Source organism: Hoplias malabaricus, chromosome 6 (genome assembly GCF_029633855.1).
Source record: "Hoplias malabaricus isolate fHopMal1 chromosome 6, fHopMal1.hap1, whole genome shotgun sequence".
NCBI classification, from domain to species: Eukaryota; Metazoa; Chordata; class Actinopteri; order Characiformes; family Erythrinidae; genus Hoplias; species Hoplias malabaricus.
Window position 1 is genome coordinate 8240914 of NC_089805.1, and position 20557 is coordinate 8261470.

Consider the following 20557-nt stretch of genomic DNA (forward strand, 5'->3'; position numbering starts at 1 on the left):
TTTTTTAAGCAGCAGTTTTGTTTAAAAGCACTGTATAAAGCACCTTGAAAACATGCATTTTATTTACTGATGCCATAAAGGTAAAACACAGTAAAGTAGAATTAAGAAGCTAAAAACGATTCTGAACACTGCTATTATAGGGCTATAATATCCCAGACATAATACACACTATCTATTGTACATGATTATAGAAAATACTCCAAATAATAATACACACAATTACATAACCGAACCACTTGAGACTGACAAGCACAGAGTTACAAGGCATAACAGTCACTTTTAATCACTGGCACACCACACTTATTCCCCCCACCAGCTTGGAGGCATGGTATCATGCTTCCTGCCCACATCATTTGGCAGTGTGCAGTGGCATATACAGTTACAACAATCCTCTCGTGCTCTAATGGCCTAATATTTGGCAGTCAGCAATGCTGATGATACATTAACAGGTCGAGTTGTTGCACACTGCAAACAAATGAAAATATGTGCATTTGTTTTTGATTGTGTTAAAATGTGTTTTAATATCCATAAGGATGGCCTATGTGCAGAGAACCTTCTCATGGGCTTTTAGGCATTCACTATGGTCTGACAATTTATGTTCAAAATAAACGACTGCAAAGTACTTTGGTGAAACTAATTTGTTTCTATTGGTAGATACAGCTCTCCCATTAATTAGGACTTCTGGGTCTAACAGATTCAACCAGTTTTGATTTGATTTTTGATGTATACACAGGATATAGCTGACCTCTGGGACATTAAACATCTCTCTGCAAAGAGGTATGGATTTCACCCTTTTGCTTCTCCATCTTTCTATTCTGTACTGAGCATTATATCCTCTTTGTGTTCTGCCTCTGCAGATATAATCATGGGAATTCTCCATCCAAGATGCAAAAGTCTGGCACATAACCTCTGTGAGCTCCCTGACATTATGAAGTGAATCAACATTGTTGGTGGTATTCTAAAGATGGACGGGGCCTACAGTTTCCTACAGTTTTGGCCTCACCCTAAAACCTGTCAATACACTAATGCTGTATAATTGCATGATACATGAGCTAAACAGTACATTTTTGTGCTAGTTTATATAAAGGGGAACTCTGTTCAGTTAAATTCAGATTGAAAATTCAGGATTGACTTAGTGGTCATAAAACCCAGGGACAGCAACATCTACAACACCAGTGAAATATCCTCTGTCCCGCAGTGACACTGGAGGGTATTAAAACTCTGGCAGCTCTGCTGTGTCTGATCCAGTCGTGTCTGCATAATAGACACTAGCACATCATCGCCATGTCAGTGTATTTGCAGTGCTGTACCCCGTGGGGGCCCTGGTCATGAAAAATACTGTGAAATATGGATATATTATCTTATTTGTAGGTGTGAACAAATGTATTTGCTGATTAGGTGTTGCTTGCATTGCAATTACTGTGTTTAATTATGTTTTTTTTTCTTTCTCGTTAAGCACAGGCCTGAGTGTCTGAGCTCCGTCGGTAATTTCAGACTCTAACCTATTGTACTAGCTAGGATACAAACAGACTGAACACAAGCTCAACTATAAGTCGCTCTTGATAACGTTTAACGTGTGTAGAAATTGGAGGTGTATTAAAAAGCTTTTATAAAGGAAAGAGAGTGGTGTCGTCCACCCCTTTAACAGCGGGCGTTTAGGAGGAGCTTATAGCTAGCGTTTCTATTGACCCGGATATAAACAGCAGCAGCAGTACACTGTCTGGGAGCTGGAGCCGGACCCGCGAGGAGAAACGCAGCGCTCGTGCGTCGCTCGGGAGCCCGCAACGGACGGTGATGATGTCGGGCGAGTGTTTCTCTCTGCAGTCGCGCCTGCGCTCTGTGATGGAGGCGCTGAGCGCGGCGCTCGTGCGCCAGGTTTGCGAGATGGTGGACGGAGATCTGGCGTGTTTGCGGCTGCAGCTGGCCCGCGCACTCAACGACAAGGCGGCCATCAACGTGAAGATGCGCGAGCTACAGAGCGAGCTCAAGATCCTGCGCACCGTCAACAATGTAAACACGGCCGCGCTGAGCCCGTGCAAAAAGTACCGATCAGTCTGCATTCAAGCACCGGAAGGTACCAGATTCTTAGCATTTCTGACTCCTTTATATTGCCGAAAGTTTATGGACACGTTCTAAGATAGCAGTTTTACCAAGCTTAGGAGCTTTACACCCGTCGAGCCGACGCTTAGCATTGAGCATTGTGACATAATGCAGGACATCCCGTCTCGTTAGGCTTTGTGCGTGCTCATTTAAATACTTGTGTGAATCAGGTGTCCATAAACATGTGGACAGTGTAGGATGATGTCCTGTACCATATGCAAATATTTATCTTATAATACTGGTGTGCTTTAAGAGGTGGATGCTCCCTCAATCAATGGGATATTTGGAAAGGAGTGGTGCTCCAGTCTGTGGGACGGAGGAGAGCCAAGAACTGAGGAAGAGGAGGAGAGACCATTAGAGGAAGAGACAGATGAGGTGATTTCTTACTGCCTTTAATTGTCTTGAACCATGCTTGAACTTGTTTGCCGTTTCTAGGACAAAATGAGAGGAGTTATGTTTCAAACTGTTTCTTTAATTTAGTCTGAACACCATCATCGCAGCGAAACACTGACCATCAAGAAGGAAACTTCAGAGAAGGAAATTTGTCCCAGCAATATGAGTAAGAGTTAACTGTTATTTAACATTGTTGATTAAATAGTTGAATCTTTTGAATGAATGAATGGCCACTGGGCCGATTGGTTCAAAAAGGACTTTTATTCATGATATGTGCTCTTTCATGCAATGTTTTGCCATGTGTAATAATATATGCACTCTTTTTTTTTATTGATTTACTATGTCTACCCCTATACAGCAGCAGACAAAGACATGACTCCTACCAGAAATACTGACCCACACTCTCCGTCAGAACCTAACGACATAGTGGAAGTGAATCTAGTTGATGTTGACGAGGATGCGGATGATGACAACATTCCCAACGAGATATGTTTCATATCTTCAGGATTTCTGGGAGATACTGATATCCATCCAGTGCCATCTGATCTTGAGAGGGCAGATTTCACAAAGATCATATCTCCGGATGGCACTGTTAAGCATTTATTATTGCCGAGAGATGATCAGCCAGGGTTTGAAGAACATTGCATGCCCATTGAATTTACTGAAGGTGAGCAACCGGAGACCCAGTCCTTCGAAGGACAGCAGGACGACCTGGTAATGGCCGTGTGCAGTTCAGGCAGTGGGGAAAACCTGAACTACTTTGATAAATTCAACCTCCAGGATGAACCTGAGCCAGAGGTTGAGTTGGTAAAGGGTGTTCAAAAGAAGTTCCGCTGTTTGGAGTGCAGCAAAACATTTGTGCGGCAGAGCAGCCTCACTCTGCACAAGAGGTCTCATCAGAGGCAAAACTCCCATACCTGTAAATCCTGCAAGGTGGTCTTCCCCCAGATGAACTTGCTGAGGACCCACAAGTGTCTGCCTCCCGAGAGCTCACCTAAAGCCCTCGCCCAGAGGTTCGGCTGTGAGCAGTGTGGGAAACGCTTCCACTCCAGAGCCAACCTAAGGGTCCACTATGCTGTGCACACTGGCGAGAGGCCACACCGCTGCAGCTACTGTGGAAGGGGCTTCACTCAGAAAGGAAACCTCAACACGCATGAACGTATCCACCGAGGAGAGAAACCCTTCGTCTGTCCGACCTGTGGTAAATGCTTCACACAAAAAGTGAACCTCAACCACCACCAGGGAATTCATATTAGAATAAAGCCCAGCAAAATGAGGAAGTCTGCGAAAAAAACAGTGAACTCATGTTCCACAAGAACATTGGGTGCATCTCAAAATGCACCCTAGTTCAGTAGTTAGGATGCAGTCCAGGGAGTATATCAATTTTGAAAGTGTTGAAACCATTCTAAGACGCTGTCTAACTTTGTTCATAAAACTGACAAACATTCACTCTGCCTGCAAATTGCATTGCATCTCCCACTTGGTTCAGATTCATTTGATTCAGCAAGCAAAGTCCTCTTTTATGTTGCTCATAACTGAGTAATCAGTGTCCAAATCTTTCACTACAAGGAATAGCCAGTGCCCAAATTCATATTATTTATTTTCTGATGGAATACAAATAAAACTAGTGACAAGTGAGCGAATTAACACACTTATTTTTCATTTGAGCGTCTGTCTGGTCATCGTTGTGTTATTAAAAAAGAAATAACATAAAAGGAACTTAGCATAAATAGAAGATTTAGTCTTTTTTTGTTTTGGTTCAATTTTTTACAGAATTTGAATGCTGCCATCCAAAAATATGTATGCATAATTTGTATAATTGCCATGGAAAAGCATTAGTAATTGATTGATACACTTTGTAGCAGTTGCACATCATTTTAAGGTCACCATGCCCAATGACAAGAGTCTACAGTGTGGTTATACACCTTAGAAGTGTATTTATTCCACTCAGAAATGTAGTTACTGTAAAAGTGCTGCAAATGGGACACACTTGCTCTTGATTTCAGAATAGGCAACTCTTTAAAACAGATCTTGTTAAATTATTTTTTCCTTCTACTACAAAGGTACTTTTTTTCTGAGTTATTTTCTGACAGTGATGAGTCAATATGGGCTATTAAAGCTTTAATACACCGTTCTGTTTCTAGTTGTTTGTATGTTCAAATTTCTTATGTCTTCAAATATGTTCTCGGAGGAAAATAGTAATTATTTCAGTAGCACAGCATTTTTTTATTCTTAATATACAAATGTATAATGTACTCTGAGAATATGGTGTGTTGACAAATAAACATTTTTATTTCAATCTTTTGGATGCTTCATTATTTAAAATGCATTGACATACAGGTGCATCTCAGTAAATTAGAATATCATCAGAAATGTGTTTATTTCAGTAATTCAATTAAAAAAGTGAAACTCATACAGATTCATTACAAACCTTGCGAATTATTTCAAGTGTTTTTTAATGTTGATGATTATTGCTTACAACTAATGGAAACCCAAATGTCAGTATTTCAGAAAATTAGAATATTATATAAGACCATTTCAAAAAAATGATTCTATATTTTTAATACAGAAATGTTGGCCTATTGAAAAGTATACAGTATATGCACTTTTTGCTCTTCAGGGCACTTTTTGCATGAATTACTGCATCAATGAGGTGTGGCATGGAGGCGATCAGCCTGTGGAACTGCTGAGTTGTTACGGAAGCTCAAAATGCTTGAATAGTGGCCTTCAGCTTCTTTTCGTCTGCATTGTTGGGTCTGGTGTCTTTTATCTTCCTCTTGACAATACTCCATAGACTTCTATGGGGTTTAGGTCAGGCGAGTTTGCTGGCCAATCAAGCACAGTGATACTGTGGTTATTAAACCAGGTATTGGTACTTTTGGTAGTGTGGAAAAGTACTGCTGGAAAATTAAATCCATATCTCCATAAAGCTTGTCAGCAGAGGGAAGCATGAAGTGCTATAAAATTACCTGGTAGATGCCTGCACTGACAGTGGACCAACACCAGCATATGACATGGCACCCCAAACCATCACTGATTGTGAAAACTTCTCACTAGAAGCAGCTTGTATTGTGTGCCTCTCCACTCTTCCTCAGACTCTGGGACCTTGATTTCCAAATGAAATGCAAAATTTACTTTCATCTGAAAACAAGACTTTGGACACTGAGCAACAGTCCAGTCCTTTTTCTTCTTGGCCCAGGTAAGATGTTTCTGGTGTAGTCTGTGTGTCTTTAGCGGCTTGACACAACGAATGCGACCGCTGTAGCCCATGTCCTGGATACGTCTGTGTGTGGTGGCTCTTGAAGCACTGACCCCAGCAGCAGTCCACCCCTTGTGAATCTCCCCCAAATTTTTGAATGGCCAATTCCTGACAATCCTTTCAGGGCTGTGGTTTTCCCTGTTGCTTGTGCAATTTTCTACCACACTTTTTCCTTCCACTCAGCTTTCCATTAATATGCTTGGATACAGCAGGAGGGTGTCAATGACTGCCATCTGGACATCTGTCAAGTCAGCAGTCTTCCCCATGATTGTGGAGCCTACAGAACCAGACTAAGAGACCATTTTAAAGGCTGAGGAAACTTCTGCAGATGTTTTGTGTTGATTGTTCAAATTATCAGAGGTAACAGCTTTTGGGTTTTCATTGGTTGTAAGCCATAATCATCATTAAAAGGAATAAATGCTTGAAATAAATCACTGTTTGTAAATAATCTATATATGAGGTTCACTTTTTGATTTGAATAAATTAACTTTTTGATGGTATTCTAATTTATTGAGATGCAGCTGTAATAAAGTATCCAGTGAGTGTTACTATATATGTGGTTATGTATGGTAACATTATATGAGCAAGGCTGGCATGGCTTATGAAGTGTGCTTTAGCTGTATTTATACATATATAAATATAAACCCGCCATATATAAAAAAATTAATCTGGCAAACTCCACACTGTGGGGGATGGTAATGTGGAGAGTGTGCTGGTTTATGAATAACAGTTCATATAGCTTTACACATATTGAAAGTAACAGTACAGACACCTCTGTAGAGTGTAACCGAGGATACAGAGCTAATGTAACCACAAAGTTATCAAACATCTTTACAAAAAACACAATTCACCAGAGTCATTAACTATCATTTTTAATTAGCTAAGAAATTTTAAAAAATGAATACTAAAAGGATTGAGTAGATTAAATATATAATTTAAATTACAAAAAGACAAGAATACGGTCACACTCCCCAGTCAATAACTCAAGCATGCTGTTCTTTCAAATACACAGCTGGGTTCATGGCACATACAAGGAGTCAGTACAAAAGTCAGAGACTGCTCTTGTATTCATTTAATTTCCAATCAAAAGGCCATTAATAAAATACATTTAACAGAAAACTACACAGGCACCTCACAACTGCTCACTATTTTTACCTTCATAACTTGCTTTCAGAAATTCAAAGAAATATGAAGGGAATTTCCCATATGTCTACAGTTCAGTTCTACAGATCGGTTGCGTTTTCTGTGAACACAGCACTTTTTTTTGATTTGTATATTTTTTTGGTGTCTATTTCCTTTTACTTCTTAACTTTTGTGTGGGCCATTCATATCTTTTTTAATCTAGATTGTGTAATACCAAATTATTATGAAAATATCTATGCTACATTGAACTGTAAATGAAGAATAACTTAAATTTAAATCAATTAAATATAAATGGAGTGTGGTCTCTGACTTTTTGCACTGTACATTTTTGTGCGTTCATAACAAAAACTACAAAGCTGCCCTTTATTTTAAAGAACACCTCACTTTTCAGCCCAAGAATCTGAAAGCTGGAGTAGGTGATTTGTTTGGTGTATATATTTTTAAATACTTTTTAAATCCTGATATCAATCTGAAAATCAAAGACATAAATAACAAGGTTTATTTTCTATATGGTCCACAGGACTGCTCTGATCACCCTGCCCCATGCATGCACTCTGCACATGTTCAGAGACTTGTGCTGCTGAAGGCTGGAGGCAGACAGGGATGCAGCACAGCTAAACTAAGAAAAGGACTGAGGGATAAGGTATCCACCAAAAAGAGGCTGGATGAAGGGTAAACCAGAATGAATATCGGTGCTTTCTTACATGTGAATTTGACGTGAGGTAGATGGATGGTGTCTGAAGGCAAGGTATCACACTCCTCTCTGTCTGTGTGACTTATCAAGCCATGGCATTCCTGTGGTTTCAGTGAGTGGCTTGGGAAGGAAGGTTGAATGTAGGGGGTGGAGCTTTTTCATTAGTATTCTTTTTCAAAAGCTTGTTAGCACTGCTTTCTACAAAATGACCTACTCCAGCTATAATACTTGGTTGTACTCTCTTTAAAACAGTCAGTACAAAATGCCACCTATGCTACATCTTTCACTTACATGCACAAGACTTTTCAATAGTTCTTCCGTATAACAGTGTACATTTGTGAGAGTCTGAATAAACCACAGTGTCTGTGTCAAACATTAATAGTAGTGGGGTATTTAATATTGACAGTGACCTAGTTAGAGCAGTGATGTGTATTAAAGCCATGTTTATAAGCGTAACGCCTTCCACAGTCCACACAGCTGTATGGTTTTTCTCCAGTGTGGCTACGCAGGTGTATGTTGAGTGAACTTTTCTGTGAGAAGCTCTTCCCACACTCTACACATGTGTAAGGTCTCTCTCCGGAGTGTGTGCGCATGTGGATCTTCAGGTACGTTTTCTGAGCAAAACGTCTACCACACACCGAACACACAAAAGGCTTCTCTCCGGAGTGTGTCCGTAAGTGCACTTTCAGATAGCTCAAGTAGTTGAAAGTTTTCCCACAGAAAACACACTCGATTTTCTTCAGCTCCGAACCAACTTTTGGCACTCCCAAGTTCACATTCCCGGTGTAGAATCCCCCAAATTCATCTATGTTAATGTTCGATGAAGAAGTCTCTCCGTCTAGAAGTGCAGATGACCTCGGGTCAAAGGTCTGTTCTCCATCTTGACTCTGCTCTGTGCTTTCCAAAGGATCATTGAAAGCAATAAAATCTTCACTGCTGTGGCCCACTTCGCTTTCAGTGCTTGAGAATGCAGCAGGACCCACAACTGGACAAATAAATAGTGGATTTTAAAATTTGACACTTAAATGCAATTATCTCTAAGGTCAGAGGTGCACTCAACATCTTGGACAACACTTTATAAACCCAATTTAAAACCTCATAATAAAGACTGTTGGCATTTCCATTCATATAAGACCAGGCTCTCAACCCTTTGAATGGAGAAAGACTTATAAACCCAAATTGTAAAACCATAGTAACACTTTCAAAATATATTTTAACATCACTAGTAAAGCCTGACAATAATAACTCCTATATAACAATTTTTGAGCTCAATCTTGTTAATGTGCATTAGTTTATCTTGACTGCAACTACCATTACGTTTATGCAATCTCAACCAGAATGCTGCCTGATCTTAAAAGTACATTATAAATAGCACCGTGGTGTTTTACAATGCAACAAAATGGTGTCTGTTTAGGTCCATGTACATCTGCATGATTGCATGAAATATAATTTTTGCTGTACTTTGTTCATTCAACATACCTTTTTCATTACTCTTTGGGTCTCTCTGAAGCTTGCCGTTTCCTGAGCAATCTTCATATGTTTCGTCTTTGATGATGATCATATCAGGGCCATCATCAATCAGACTGACTGGCTGAAAAATGAATAGAATACAGAGCAATGAGTAAACCACTATTTCATGTAACATACAATGCAAATATGCATACATTTTACAAGAGTTCAGGCCTTTATACTCAAAGAGTCTAACCTGAGGCGTTGACGTGATATCCTCAAAATCCTTAAAACATGATAAAGATTAATTAGTAGTTAATGTTTAATAAACCGAACCTTGGGCTAATGAGCAGTGTATAATAAGGACTGGACCAATTTTTTAAATTGATGCTTACGTCACAATGAAAAACTACATCACTTAGAATGGTTTAATGTGAACCAGTGCAACTGTGGAGACACTTTCAGTCACAAATGCATTCATTACAAATATAACTTATTGATATTGATATAGCAGCACGGTGGCGCAGCAGGTAGTGTCACACAGCTCCAGGGACCTGGAGGTTGTGGGTTCGATTCCTGCTTCAGGTGACTGTCTGTGAGGAGTGTGTTGTATTCTCCCTGTGTCCGTGTGGGTTTCCTCCGGGTGCTCCGGTTTCCTCCCACAGTCCAAAAACACATGTTGGTAGGTGAATTGGCGACTCAAAAGTGTCCGTAGTGAGTGAAAACTGTGTGTGAGTGAATGTGTGTCTGTGTTGCCCTGTGAAGGACTGGCGCCCCTTCCAGGGTGTATTCCCGCCTTGCGCCCAATGATTCCAGGTAGGCTCTGGACCCACAGCAACCCTGAACTGGATAAGCGCTTACTGATAATGAATGAATGGTATTGATATAGGATCCACAAAAACCAGACCAATGAAATTACACAAGTCTTCAGAGCTTTTTAAATTGTATTTATATGTAATAATTCATATGTAAGTCTTGGGTAATATAGAATAAATTTAGCTCATTATAGAATGCTCCCATCAATCCCAGGGTGCCTATCTGTGTTGTTGCAGTTCACCTATCTAGCTAACCACCAGAGCTTTCTCTCTGTAACCCAAATCTCGACCAACACACTAGTGCATTTGTCAAGATTACCTGCAGCGGCAAATCTGGTGATCCACTACAAAAAAAAAAAAAAAAAACATTGCTATGGTGACCCTGAAGAGTTAACCCACATTTAAAAAAAAAAACCTGAAGAACTACAATACAACTATCAGCTATGGGGCTAATTAAACCTGCAGAATCAATATTTTAAACTCTATACAAACATATAGATAGTAGGCATTCGGTAAAACTGTACGAAATTACTAAACTTACGAAAACGTATAATACTTCTATGAGTAATTTCCATTTCACATTGAGTTGTCATGTCGGCTGTGTTTGCTGTGGCTTTACAAACTCTATAACTACCATAATGTTAGCATGCTAGCTTTAGCAATTAATTTGCATGATTTCTTTTTCTTTTTCTTTGCACCCACTTTCTGAGAAAAGGCAACAAATAGCCCATCTCAGAAACAGGGCAGCCTTTTATATATATATATATATATATATATATTTTTTTTTTAAGTGTCATTTCCAAATAGTATTTCTCAAACAGCGAACATACTTGTGCTGATGTCATTTCTAAATATAACTATTTTAAAACATATTCGTCATATTTTTCAATTAAAAATAGTACGAGCTAGAAACTAAAATAAAATCATATATATCTTTACACAAACAGTGCTGTATTAGAACGTGAATATTATATAAATTCTATTATTTATTATAGAGTTCCTATATTATACAAGTGGGATTGAATTAACATTAAAAAACGTTGAGAGTTAATATTTGTGGAGGACACCAGCCTGGTCCGCAGGCACCCACCTCTGTAACACAGGGCTCTTTATTAAGACAACTGCCCCTCTGCCTGGAACTGAGCTCCTTCTCTTTCCACAAATCCATGCACCACTCTTTACCAAACACTCCATCAATGGTGGGGCGATGGGGAACCTCTGCTAAACACAGAGCACAACATATTTATGCCGTTAATTGGGCACTTTCTTAGACAGTTTCTCAAAGTGAAGAAGACATCTCATTGTTGTTGATGGGGTGAGTTTACCTTTGGGTCCCGTCCCAAACCGCGCGTCCACACTAGCCTGCAGCTTTCTCCTCGTCGCCTTCAGCTCACACTCAAGGAAATCGCACTTGTTTTTCAGGGTCTCGTTCTCGCCGATTCGCCTCGTAATCTCCAGCCTCAGCATCGCGTGGCTTTCCTCAACGAGTTTCCCTATCTCCACCGCTGCCGTTTTCGCCAACATTTCCATAATCGACGATAACTGCGTCTGGAAATGGGACTCGTTCCCCATCGCTTCCATCGCCAATAAACGCTACACAGAGCTACAAACCAATGCTAAAACAGCGTTTTTACCCTTACCTTTAAGACGCTTACACTCCGCCCAAAGCACATACAGTAGTCCCCTGTTTTCCTTTCCTCTTTTCTTCTCTTCTTTTGAATTTTTTATCACTTTATTATGAAAGGCAGCACAGTGGGGGATGATGGGAGTCTTTACCGTAACTCTTTGTGTAGAAGAAAATGAGCTCAAAATCAGCCCCTACCCTCTGCACCACGTCACTGCCCTAAAGTGGAATAAAGTATGCCTATAAATATAGCACGCACTCCACCACCCAGGCAAGTTATAAACATACATCCTATATCTGTCTAATCACAAGCATGTGCTAGTTCCCTTTAATCCGTTTTACAGTCTGTGTATGCTTTAAGGACATTTATACTATTTAGCTCATAAAGGAGTATTTATTACCAGTTGATGACTTTTGGATTAATCTATTATTATTAGTATTATTTTTATTAAAGGAATCACATTTTCAGTCAGTTACATTTTAGGTATTTTATTAGAAGCATTGCTGCTGCACAGCTCCATGGGCCCCGGGCTCAAGCTTCATCGCACATCACGGTCTGTATGGAGTTTGTGTGGAGGTTGGATTTGTGCACTCCTCATGTCCCAAGCCCAGGTGAAATGGTTGGATTGTGTCAGGAAAGACATCAGCTTGTCTTTTTACTTCTCTGTAATTGAGAAGACATTAATTTTAAGGTTCTCTAGAAGGGGAAACCGTAACATATTTAGATCCTCTAACTGTGACATATTTTTGAATACAGTAAAACAGATGATCTTTAAGTCTTCTGCTTGATGGCGTTTGTAAAATCCCCCACCGACAGCTGCACTATGATGTCATCACAAATCAGATGTTTTTGAGGTTAATCCAATAAACCGTGAATGAATTAAAAAGATGAAATATAAGCTTTGATTTCAGGGTGACTTTAATCCTTGAATGAATAAATACAAGAATACATCAATCAAATTGCTGGTAATTTCCTGACCAAAGCCATGACTAAAATGTAAACCATATAAGGACAGGATTTGTTTTTTTTACATGACGAGATGAGAACATGTAATAATTACTTGTGTGTGTCAGTTCAAATGCTCCACGTAATTTACTTTTATTAACAAGAGTAAACCTATAAAATAAACCGTAGAAACAGATCCTCTTGCCCTTTTTTCGTGGGCAGGATGTTGTTGGTTGGATATTTTTGTTCTATGAACTATTCTCAGTCCAGCAGTAACAAGGAGGCATTTAAAAACAACAGATGTATGTGATCTATTTGTTGTGACAACAATATGCAGTTGGGGAGCCACACCCATCCTTGTTTTATATATACATACATACATACACACACACACACACACACAATTTCCTGTGCAAAATAGCCATAAATATAACAGACATACCAACCTTCCCATATTAAACTAATCCTGTCCAAATAGGGTTTTAGTCACGAATACTGTGTGTGAAACAGTGTTTTCCATACCATTACCATCTCTAAAACGTAAACAGCATGGTTACCAGACCCAAGTCCAGTCCGTTCACATCTGTTATCTGATGTTAAGATCATGCAGACCAGAGTCCATATAGAAACCTGTGGTAGGATCTGAATGTACGGTCAAGTGTTTGTTAAGGTTACATTTCTTTGTGAACCCTTTCCCACATTTGACACAGACGAAGGGTTTCTCTCCAGTGTGAGTTCGCTGGTGCATGTCCAGTGTGCATTTCTGTATAAAACCTTTTCCACAGTGGACACAGCGGTATGGCTTCTCTCCAGTGTGAGTACGCTGATGGGTGTATAAGTGTCCCTTCTGTGCATATCTTTTACCACAAAGCGTACACCTGAAAGGCTTCTCCCCCGTGTGACTTCTCTCGTGTATTTCTAGTTGACTGAAACACTTGAAGCGCTTGGAACAGTGCGGACAGACAAAGCGCTTGTCCCCAGTTAAATTGGATGTGGTGAGTGCCCTTATGGGCTTTGGTAAAAGAAAAATCTGCGAGCCAGTGTAGTCTGGATTTTCAGGTTCTGTGTTTACTTGCACTTGTGAAGGTGGAACTTCCTGTTCCAATGTCATTTCTTCGAGCGAAGGACTGTCCAGTGGATTCACTGGGGTGGTCTTCACTGTTTTGGGGCTTCTGTCAGCGGTGTCACCACTATGATGATCAATGGGTGATGATTTTTCTTCAGCACTTGTAGAGCCAGTAACACAGGTAGCTGGAACAGAGAACATTTACATTACATTATATTAACATAGCATTTTAATTAACTGCACAATGTTTGAGACTTATGCATTAAAATGTAAAGGCGAACTCACTCTCCGCTCTTGAATTCCGCTCTCCCTTTGTACACTCCCATATATCCATTCCATTAGGCTCCTGTTTTATAATTACTTTCAGTGGCTGCTTTTCCTCATGTTTTTCTCTAGCCTATATAACAAAAAGACATTAAATACATGTTGTAAAATATATAACATTTATATTAATGGTCTCGTAGTTGTGAGACCATAATCACACCGAGCAAAACAAGCATATAATTTATATAATATTTTGCTTGTCGGTGTCACATAACAATGAAGAAAGCTCACTTGGTCCCTCTGTGTTGTCCCAGGGCTGTCTCTCATAGCAGAATCACATCTGTTTGACTTCTGCAGGTTATTCTCCCTAGATCAGTTATAATGGAAGTTTACTGCTGGGTGAAATCAACTGGTGACCGGTAATGTGCTAAAATGTACCCATGCACCTCACTGCAGTCACTTTTTAATTGAGGCAATAAATGTGTTAACATTTTCAAAACTTCCCAATCCACATATAAAAACTAAGCAGTGATGTATTCAACAAAGGAGGACAACTCAGTTTAGCCAGATAACATAAGCTAAAATGTAAATGCTCAGCTGTGGGCTTGTTACCTAGCCAACATAGAAATCCTTCTTTGTGGAACACCCTTGCAATATATCCTGTTTTGTGTTAATTGTTTCTGTGATGTCACACAAAAAAACCCAGTAAATTTGCATATATCTGCATATTCTGTCTACAGATGTTTAGCATTTCTAAAAATGGCTGCACCCATGTGAAGAACCCACTCTATGGAATATAAAGGTGGTGTTCATTCAGGGAAATTATACTTTTTTTATTGAATGTGAGTTGCATTTTACTGAATAAAAGTAAAAATAATAAAAAATTCACTTTGCTACTTCTAGGTGGTAAAAGCGACTGATTTTACTGATTGAATGGTCTGACATACCTTTTAATGGGTGGCTGTTTCTCTGTGCTGGGACACAGGTCAACAGGGCAGTGGTCTTGAACGGATGTGGAGAGTAGTATAGGGTGATCTCCGTTTAAAACCTGCTGGTTGTGAGTGTGTATCTCCTCCTCCTGTTGCTGCTGCTGGACAAACATGTTCTCCATCAGCTGTAGTCTTTTTCTCAGAGAGTCAATTTCTCTGTGACTGCGGCTCACTTCACACCGCAGCATTTTACATTCTATATCCACCAGATTACTGATCTCTAACACTGCTGTTTTGGATAAGGTGTCCATTATGGCAGCTAACTGAGTCTGAAAAGAGGACAGAGAGGTCGGCATCTTTACTCTGAAGTCTCAAAAACCTCAGGCTCTCAGATAAACACGGGGACTAGGAGTGGAAATGTATCCTCCTGCATATAATAAACACTAGGCAACGTTACAAACAACGAACGAGCCCGTGATAAACTAAGGAACTTGTGTTTTGGTCCCCTCCTCCTCCTCCTCTGCTGCTTCCTGTCAGTGTCATCACCATAGACGTCAGCAAGGCCCTGTCTCAATATTTGCCCTAAGCCCTAACGTCTTCTCTGAAGTGCACACTTAGAAAGCTATACGTGTAAGCGTGTAGATTTCTTTGTTGTAACTGTACAACAATTCAAGGTTCCTGTTCAAGGTGACGGATGTTTGGAAACTGGGACACATTTCAAATCGCTTTTATAAATGCTCCCCCAGTAAAGTTCAAGCTTTCAACCTTGTTAATATTTTTGCCTTTTTATACACTAGAAGAAGAATTGTTCTAGAAAGAGTGTATCAAGCAGTCAGTGAAATGGCAGAAATGTTTCATTAAACAAATCGGCAAATTGATTTAGCCTGGGTTTATGTCACAAACCTAACAACCAGTCTTGTAAATTTACAGGGCAAGGCTTTCAAACAATTAATGGAGCCAGCACCTACTGGAAGGTTTAGGGGGTTTGTTTAAGAGGAAATAGATTTTAAATGTGTAATTCCGATGAACAGGTATGAGTTTTAGGTGTATAATCGATGACCAGAAGGGGACTTTTGTTAAACTATTGGACATTTTAATATATTGGAGTAGATACATTGAGTTAACCGCAGTAATTATTATTCTCCTCCATTTTAAAGAATAAACACATTTCACATTAGAATTTACTTTGATCAGTGTAAAAGCACTTATGATCTCAATGTTATTTAAAAAAAAATTAACTTTTTAAAGATATACACAGGTTATAATGTTGAATTATTACCTATTTATCACGTGGTAGCTTTTTGCTACAAAAACTACAATTCCCATTATATATTAGAATTACGTCACCTCGTCCGCTGATTGGCTGCGGGCAATTCGAGTGCGGAAGAGAGGCGTGCACAGGAACGGTGAACTTCATACAAATCCTTCTGGGTAAACGTACGTTATTTTAGAGAGATTTCTGCAGGGTTTTTTGTGGAGTGTCGTGTTTATCCAGTTAACGTAGTGAGTGCTTTTGTCCAGTTCTGTCTGTGTGTAATTCTGTCTGGAATCGACTCACTTGAGTTCAGTTTGCAAATATTGTTTCAGAATAAATCAGTAATTTTCACTTCCAAAACATCCATCCATTATCTGTAACCGCTTATCCAAATCAGGGTCACGGTGGGTCCAGAGCCTACCTGGAATCAATGGGCGCAAGGCGGGAATACACCCTGGAGGGGACGCCAGTCCTTCAGAGGGCAACACACACACGGTCACTTTTGAGTCGCCAATACACTTACCAACGTGTGTTTTTTTTTTTTTTGACTGTGCGAGGAAACCCACACGGACACGGGGAGAACACCAACTCCTCACAGACAGTCACCCGGAGTTTGACTCGAACCCACAACCTCCAGGTCCCTGTGTGACTGCGATGCGGCCCACCTCCAAAACAATATGTATTAAATTGGCTAATTTTCCGTTGATTTTATTCTCTGTAAAGTCCCTGAAATACCACTAGGTGTCACTATAATGGACTTTAGCTATTTTTGTTGTTAAAAATTGCCATTGTTATTTTAAAGGTGATATTCACAATTTTAATAATGACCATAAAAAAAAGTTTCTCAGTCCAATATTCTACACTTCTAGACAATATTCTATCCACTCATGGCGGTAAAATGGAAGGTTTTTAGGCAATGAAGAGACTCCAAATGTTGAAAAGCAGCTGAGATGAGGATATTGCTCTATTCCTGCTCCATATTCAAACAGTGAATAAAACTTACGTACAAACAACAGTCATATTTTTCCTCAAACATACTGTTCCATGTTAAAAGACATGAGGCTTCTAAATCTAAACAAACCAGGGACTAGTGTTTTCCCACAATCATAAACGTTGACTTTAAGTAGTGTTTGGAATTGCTGTTTTGTAGTTGAAGAATTCCAGTTCTCGTTCACTTGTCATTATTATACATTAGTAACAGGTACATGCTTTTAAACGAGTATAGATTTAGGCTACTCATGCAAGTTCTATAATCTGCCATTTATACTTCTCCTGTTTTTATTATTACTTCAGAATAAGATGACAGGCCGGAGAGTTGTGGTGTTTTCATCAGCCACAGAACTGGGTCCAGTTCTGGTCAATCTGGTGATGTCTCGAGCGAACAAGGCCCTGAGCAGCGGAGCTGGCTGTTTTTCCCTAGGTCTCTCTGGAGGGAGTCTAGTGTCCATTCTCAGCAAAGAGTTGCCGCAAGTTCCAAACCTAGACTGTAGCCAGTGGCTGGTGGGCTTCTGTGATGAAAGACTGGTGTCTTTTGACAATCCTGAAAGCACATATGGTCTTTACAAGGTAGCTGTTACTAGGCTGATTTTAAAACCTACATTTAATAATTCCCATATTAATAAATAATTTAACTGTTATTTCAAAAAGTGTGGAATTTGAAAGACCAAACTCTGTGTAATTTAAATAAAATAATTGATGCATGCAGTTCAGTAAAATAAACTCCATACAGCCCTTTTCTTCAGTGTGTAGGGTTTAGGGTCCAACTATAATATTGAATGAAATTGCTTAATTGGGAATTTATTGGTACCAGTGGAAAGATTCACAGGTAACATATCAGCTCCCAGTTGTACATCAAAAAACAAATTAGTTGCATATCTGGGCCATATTTGATAAAGCAATCTTTCCTGAAAACTTTCAAACTATTTGTTATTGATATGGACCATAAAAATGATCATTTAACTTGGGCTACTTATACAACTTTTTCACAAAAAATTGCTAGAAACTCATGAATGGGGTCAGTGTTAAGACATGGGTTTTAATCACCTGAATAATTTTACTGTTCTGTGTCTTAGAATCAGTTGTTCTCCAAAATCAACATTCCAGAGGATCAGGTTTTGGCAATTAACCCCTCCTTACCAGTGTCAGAGTGTGCAGAGGACTATGCGTGCAAACTCAGCAAGGTACACTTATCACAAATATTCAGCTTGGTGTTTTTGTGGGATTTTTTTTATATCAAAATTTCAGTATGTTTTATGATAAAAACAGAATACTTTTTCTCTATTGAGAGGTTTACATTCCCTTGTAATTCACTGCTGTTTTGCAGGCATTCAAAACAGAACAAATGCCAGTGTTTGATATGCTGTTGCTTGGCATGGGCCCTGATGGACACACATGTTCACTCTTCCCAGACCATCCATTACTGCAGGTGAGATACATTTCCTATGTCATGTTATTTATTAGAAGAAGAAGAAGAAAAAACACCTTAGGGAAATTGCTTCTCTGAATTTGACCCATCTGTGGCAATGAACACAAACACACACCGGTGAGCAATTCTTCACAAACACCAGTGACAGTGAATACAAACACTGCCCACTTTCATATCCTAAAAGGTTACCTGAATTCAGAAATTATATGTTACAAAATATAACCATGGTCACAGATGAAGGTAGTGGTTGAAATGGTGTTCAAATAATTTTTGATAATATGGATAATTTGGTTTTAGATATGTAGGCATTGTCAATCAGAGTGGTATGGTCTGAATAGGTTAATAATTGTGTACTAATAACTGGTGTGAAATTGCACTATAGGTTTCCTACCATGCTTGGGGGAGTATAGTTAGGTTGGTTTAATTTTGCTTTTCATAAGAAAAAACTATGTGAATGGATGGAAGATGGAAGATAAACAGCACATATCCTGTATTTATTTTAAAGACCTATAACATTAAGCTTGTATTCTCAGGAACTACAGTGAAACGTTTATGTAGTTTACATAGATAAGAAAGTGAGGAATTCACATCTGGCCTCACAGATGAATTCTTATAACTGACGTATTTAATGGTTACGTAAAAAAATATACGTGTGACCAGCTGCCTAGGTAAAGTATTTAATTATTATTTTGTGTCTCTTTTACAGGAAAAACAGAAGACAGTGGCTCCCATTACTGACTCCCCCAAACCACCACCACAACGTGTGACCCTCACACTGCCCATGGTCAATGCTGCACGCTGTGTGGTCTTTGTGTCCACCGGGGGCAGTAAAGCGTCTGTGCTTAAGGTAAGGCATGTTGAAAAAAACATGCAAAATCCATAGGAAAGTCTATCTACCCTGAAGTCATCTACACTCCAAAGCAGTTATTTGTTCCCAAGCACAACCAGACTCCTAGTTCTCAAATGAACTAGCAGAGGAAGAACTAATCACTGCTCAATTTAAAAAGCATAACTGAAATTGCTAGTAAGGTCTGACAAAAATTGCATAAATAGTTTGCAGCATTTGGATTAAATATTGCTATAAGCATGTGTATTGTTTCTGAAAACATGTTAAGATTAATTTAGATTAGGATTTAGATGTAGATTTAGGGTTTTACTGGTGTGTCTAATAAATGTTTTTCAAGGGTGGAACAAAAATAGAAATCTTTTTTCCAGACTACACTTTGTGCACCCATTTCCTTCCTTATATTTTCTCTATTTCTGCAGCAAGTATTGGAGGGTGGAGAAGGTCCACTACTGCCTGCAGCTCTTGTCAAACCCACTCAGGGAGAGCTCTTCTGGCTGGTGGATGAACCAGCAGCAGTCTCCTTAAGCCTGGAGGTGGAAAGACCAGGCCCTGGAGCAAAATTATAACCTGTAGAATAAATAAGGTTCTATTCCTGTTGTGTCAAAACTGTTCATGAAGCTGAGTGTTAGATCTCTGCAAAGAGGCGTGTGTTAATAAATAAATGACTCTAGAAGAGAACAGATATTCCTTGTATTATTCTATTGAAGTTTTCACATTACTTTACCAGTACATGTTGAAGTTAAACACTGAATATATCCCCTGTAACACTGTTTCAACTTAAATTTTCTAAAGCTTTTGGGCCTGAACCACATATATTTTTTATGAGGCTATTTAAAAAAGCTGCTGGGCTAAAAAGGGTTTCTGTGGTTTATGTTAATGTGTGCAGCAAAGTGTTTCATACAAAGTAACTAAATGGAAAATAAACAAAAATTGTCAAAGATGAGATCCATGGTCTTATTTATAAAACATATAGAGACCCAGGTGGACTGCATATATATGAATAGGTGAAGCTGAGTAGCTGTCTTTGTGTGGGGCCTATAGTGAATTGGAAATGGCCTTATGTGTAACCCATCCTGGTCCCATCACTGACACTGGATGGCATACATATATATGGGACCCACATTTAAACAGTGGACAAATCTTGCTGGTACCCAGCTGGTCCCCCCACATGAATGGTTTAGCTGGTTTTTAAGTAGCTAGTATTTATTTAACTGGAGTGGCAATAGGGTAGTTTTATTTGAGTGTAGTGTCTCCGCCTCAGTAGCGAACAGCTCCAGCTCACAGGAGATTCATATAAAATTACAAGCCCCTCCCCTTTAAACGCTGATGTTACCTCCCCTTTAATGTG

General features: G+C 39.3%; 3 protein-coding genes across 6 annotated transcripts; 2 read left to right on the forward strand and 1 right to left on the reverse strand.

Moving 5' to 3' along the window:
• Positions 1-1350: 1350 nt before the first annotated feature.
• Positions 1351-4796, forward strand: LOC136699884 (uncharacterized). 2 transcript variants are annotated; one of them, XM_066674933.1, is made up of 4 exons: positions 1351-2074; positions 2354-2475; positions 2581-2659; positions 2855-4796. In XM_066674933.1, the coding sequence occupies exons 1-4, from the start codon at positions 1795-1797 to the stop codon at positions 3838-3840; spliced, it is 1467 nt and encodes a 488-aa protein (XP_066531030.1). In that variant the 5' UTR covers positions 1351-1794; the 3' UTR covers positions 3841-4796. The 2 variants fall into 2 exon arrangements, with proteins under 2 accessions (XP_066531030.1, XP_066531029.1); XM_066674932.1 differs by having other exon boundaries at positions 1352-2074; positions 2852-4796.
• Positions 4797-6646: 1850 nt separating this feature from the next.
• Positions 6647-15264, reverse strand: LOC136699439 (zinc finger protein 431). The gene is made up of 8 exons (XM_066674149.1): positions 14701-15264; positions 14045-14120; positions 13775-13886; positions 13013-13674; positions 11179-11446; positions 10944-11074; positions 9069-9180; positions 6647-8574 (listed from the first exon to the last, which is right to left on the reverse strand). The coding sequence occupies exons 1-8, from the start codon at positions 15036-15038 to the stop codon at positions 8000-8002; spliced, it is 2274 nt and encodes a 757-aa protein (XP_066530246.1). The 5' UTR covers positions 15039-15264; the 3' UTR covers positions 6647-7999.
• A 765-nt stretch (positions 15265-16029) lies between these two features.
• pgls (6-phosphogluconolactonase) lies at positions 16030-20122 on the forward strand. Of its 3 annotated transcripts, none has more exons than XM_066674997.1 (6): positions 16030-16119; positions 17231-17503; positions 18010-18117; positions 18261-18362; positions 19069-19209; positions 19629-20122. In XM_066674997.1, the coding sequence occupies exons 2-6, from the start codon at positions 17237-17239 to the stop codon at positions 19773-19775; spliced, it is 765 nt and encodes a 254-aa protein (XP_066531094.1). In that variant the 5' UTR covers positions 16030-16119; positions 17231-17236; the 3' UTR covers positions 19776-20122. The 3 variants fall into 3 exon arrangements, with proteins under 3 accessions (XP_066531094.1, XP_066531097.1, XP_066531096.1); XM_066675000.1 differs by having other exon boundaries at positions 16040-16113; XM_066674999.1 differs by having other exon boundaries at positions 16108-16185.
• Positions 20123-20557: the final 435 nt, after the last annotated feature.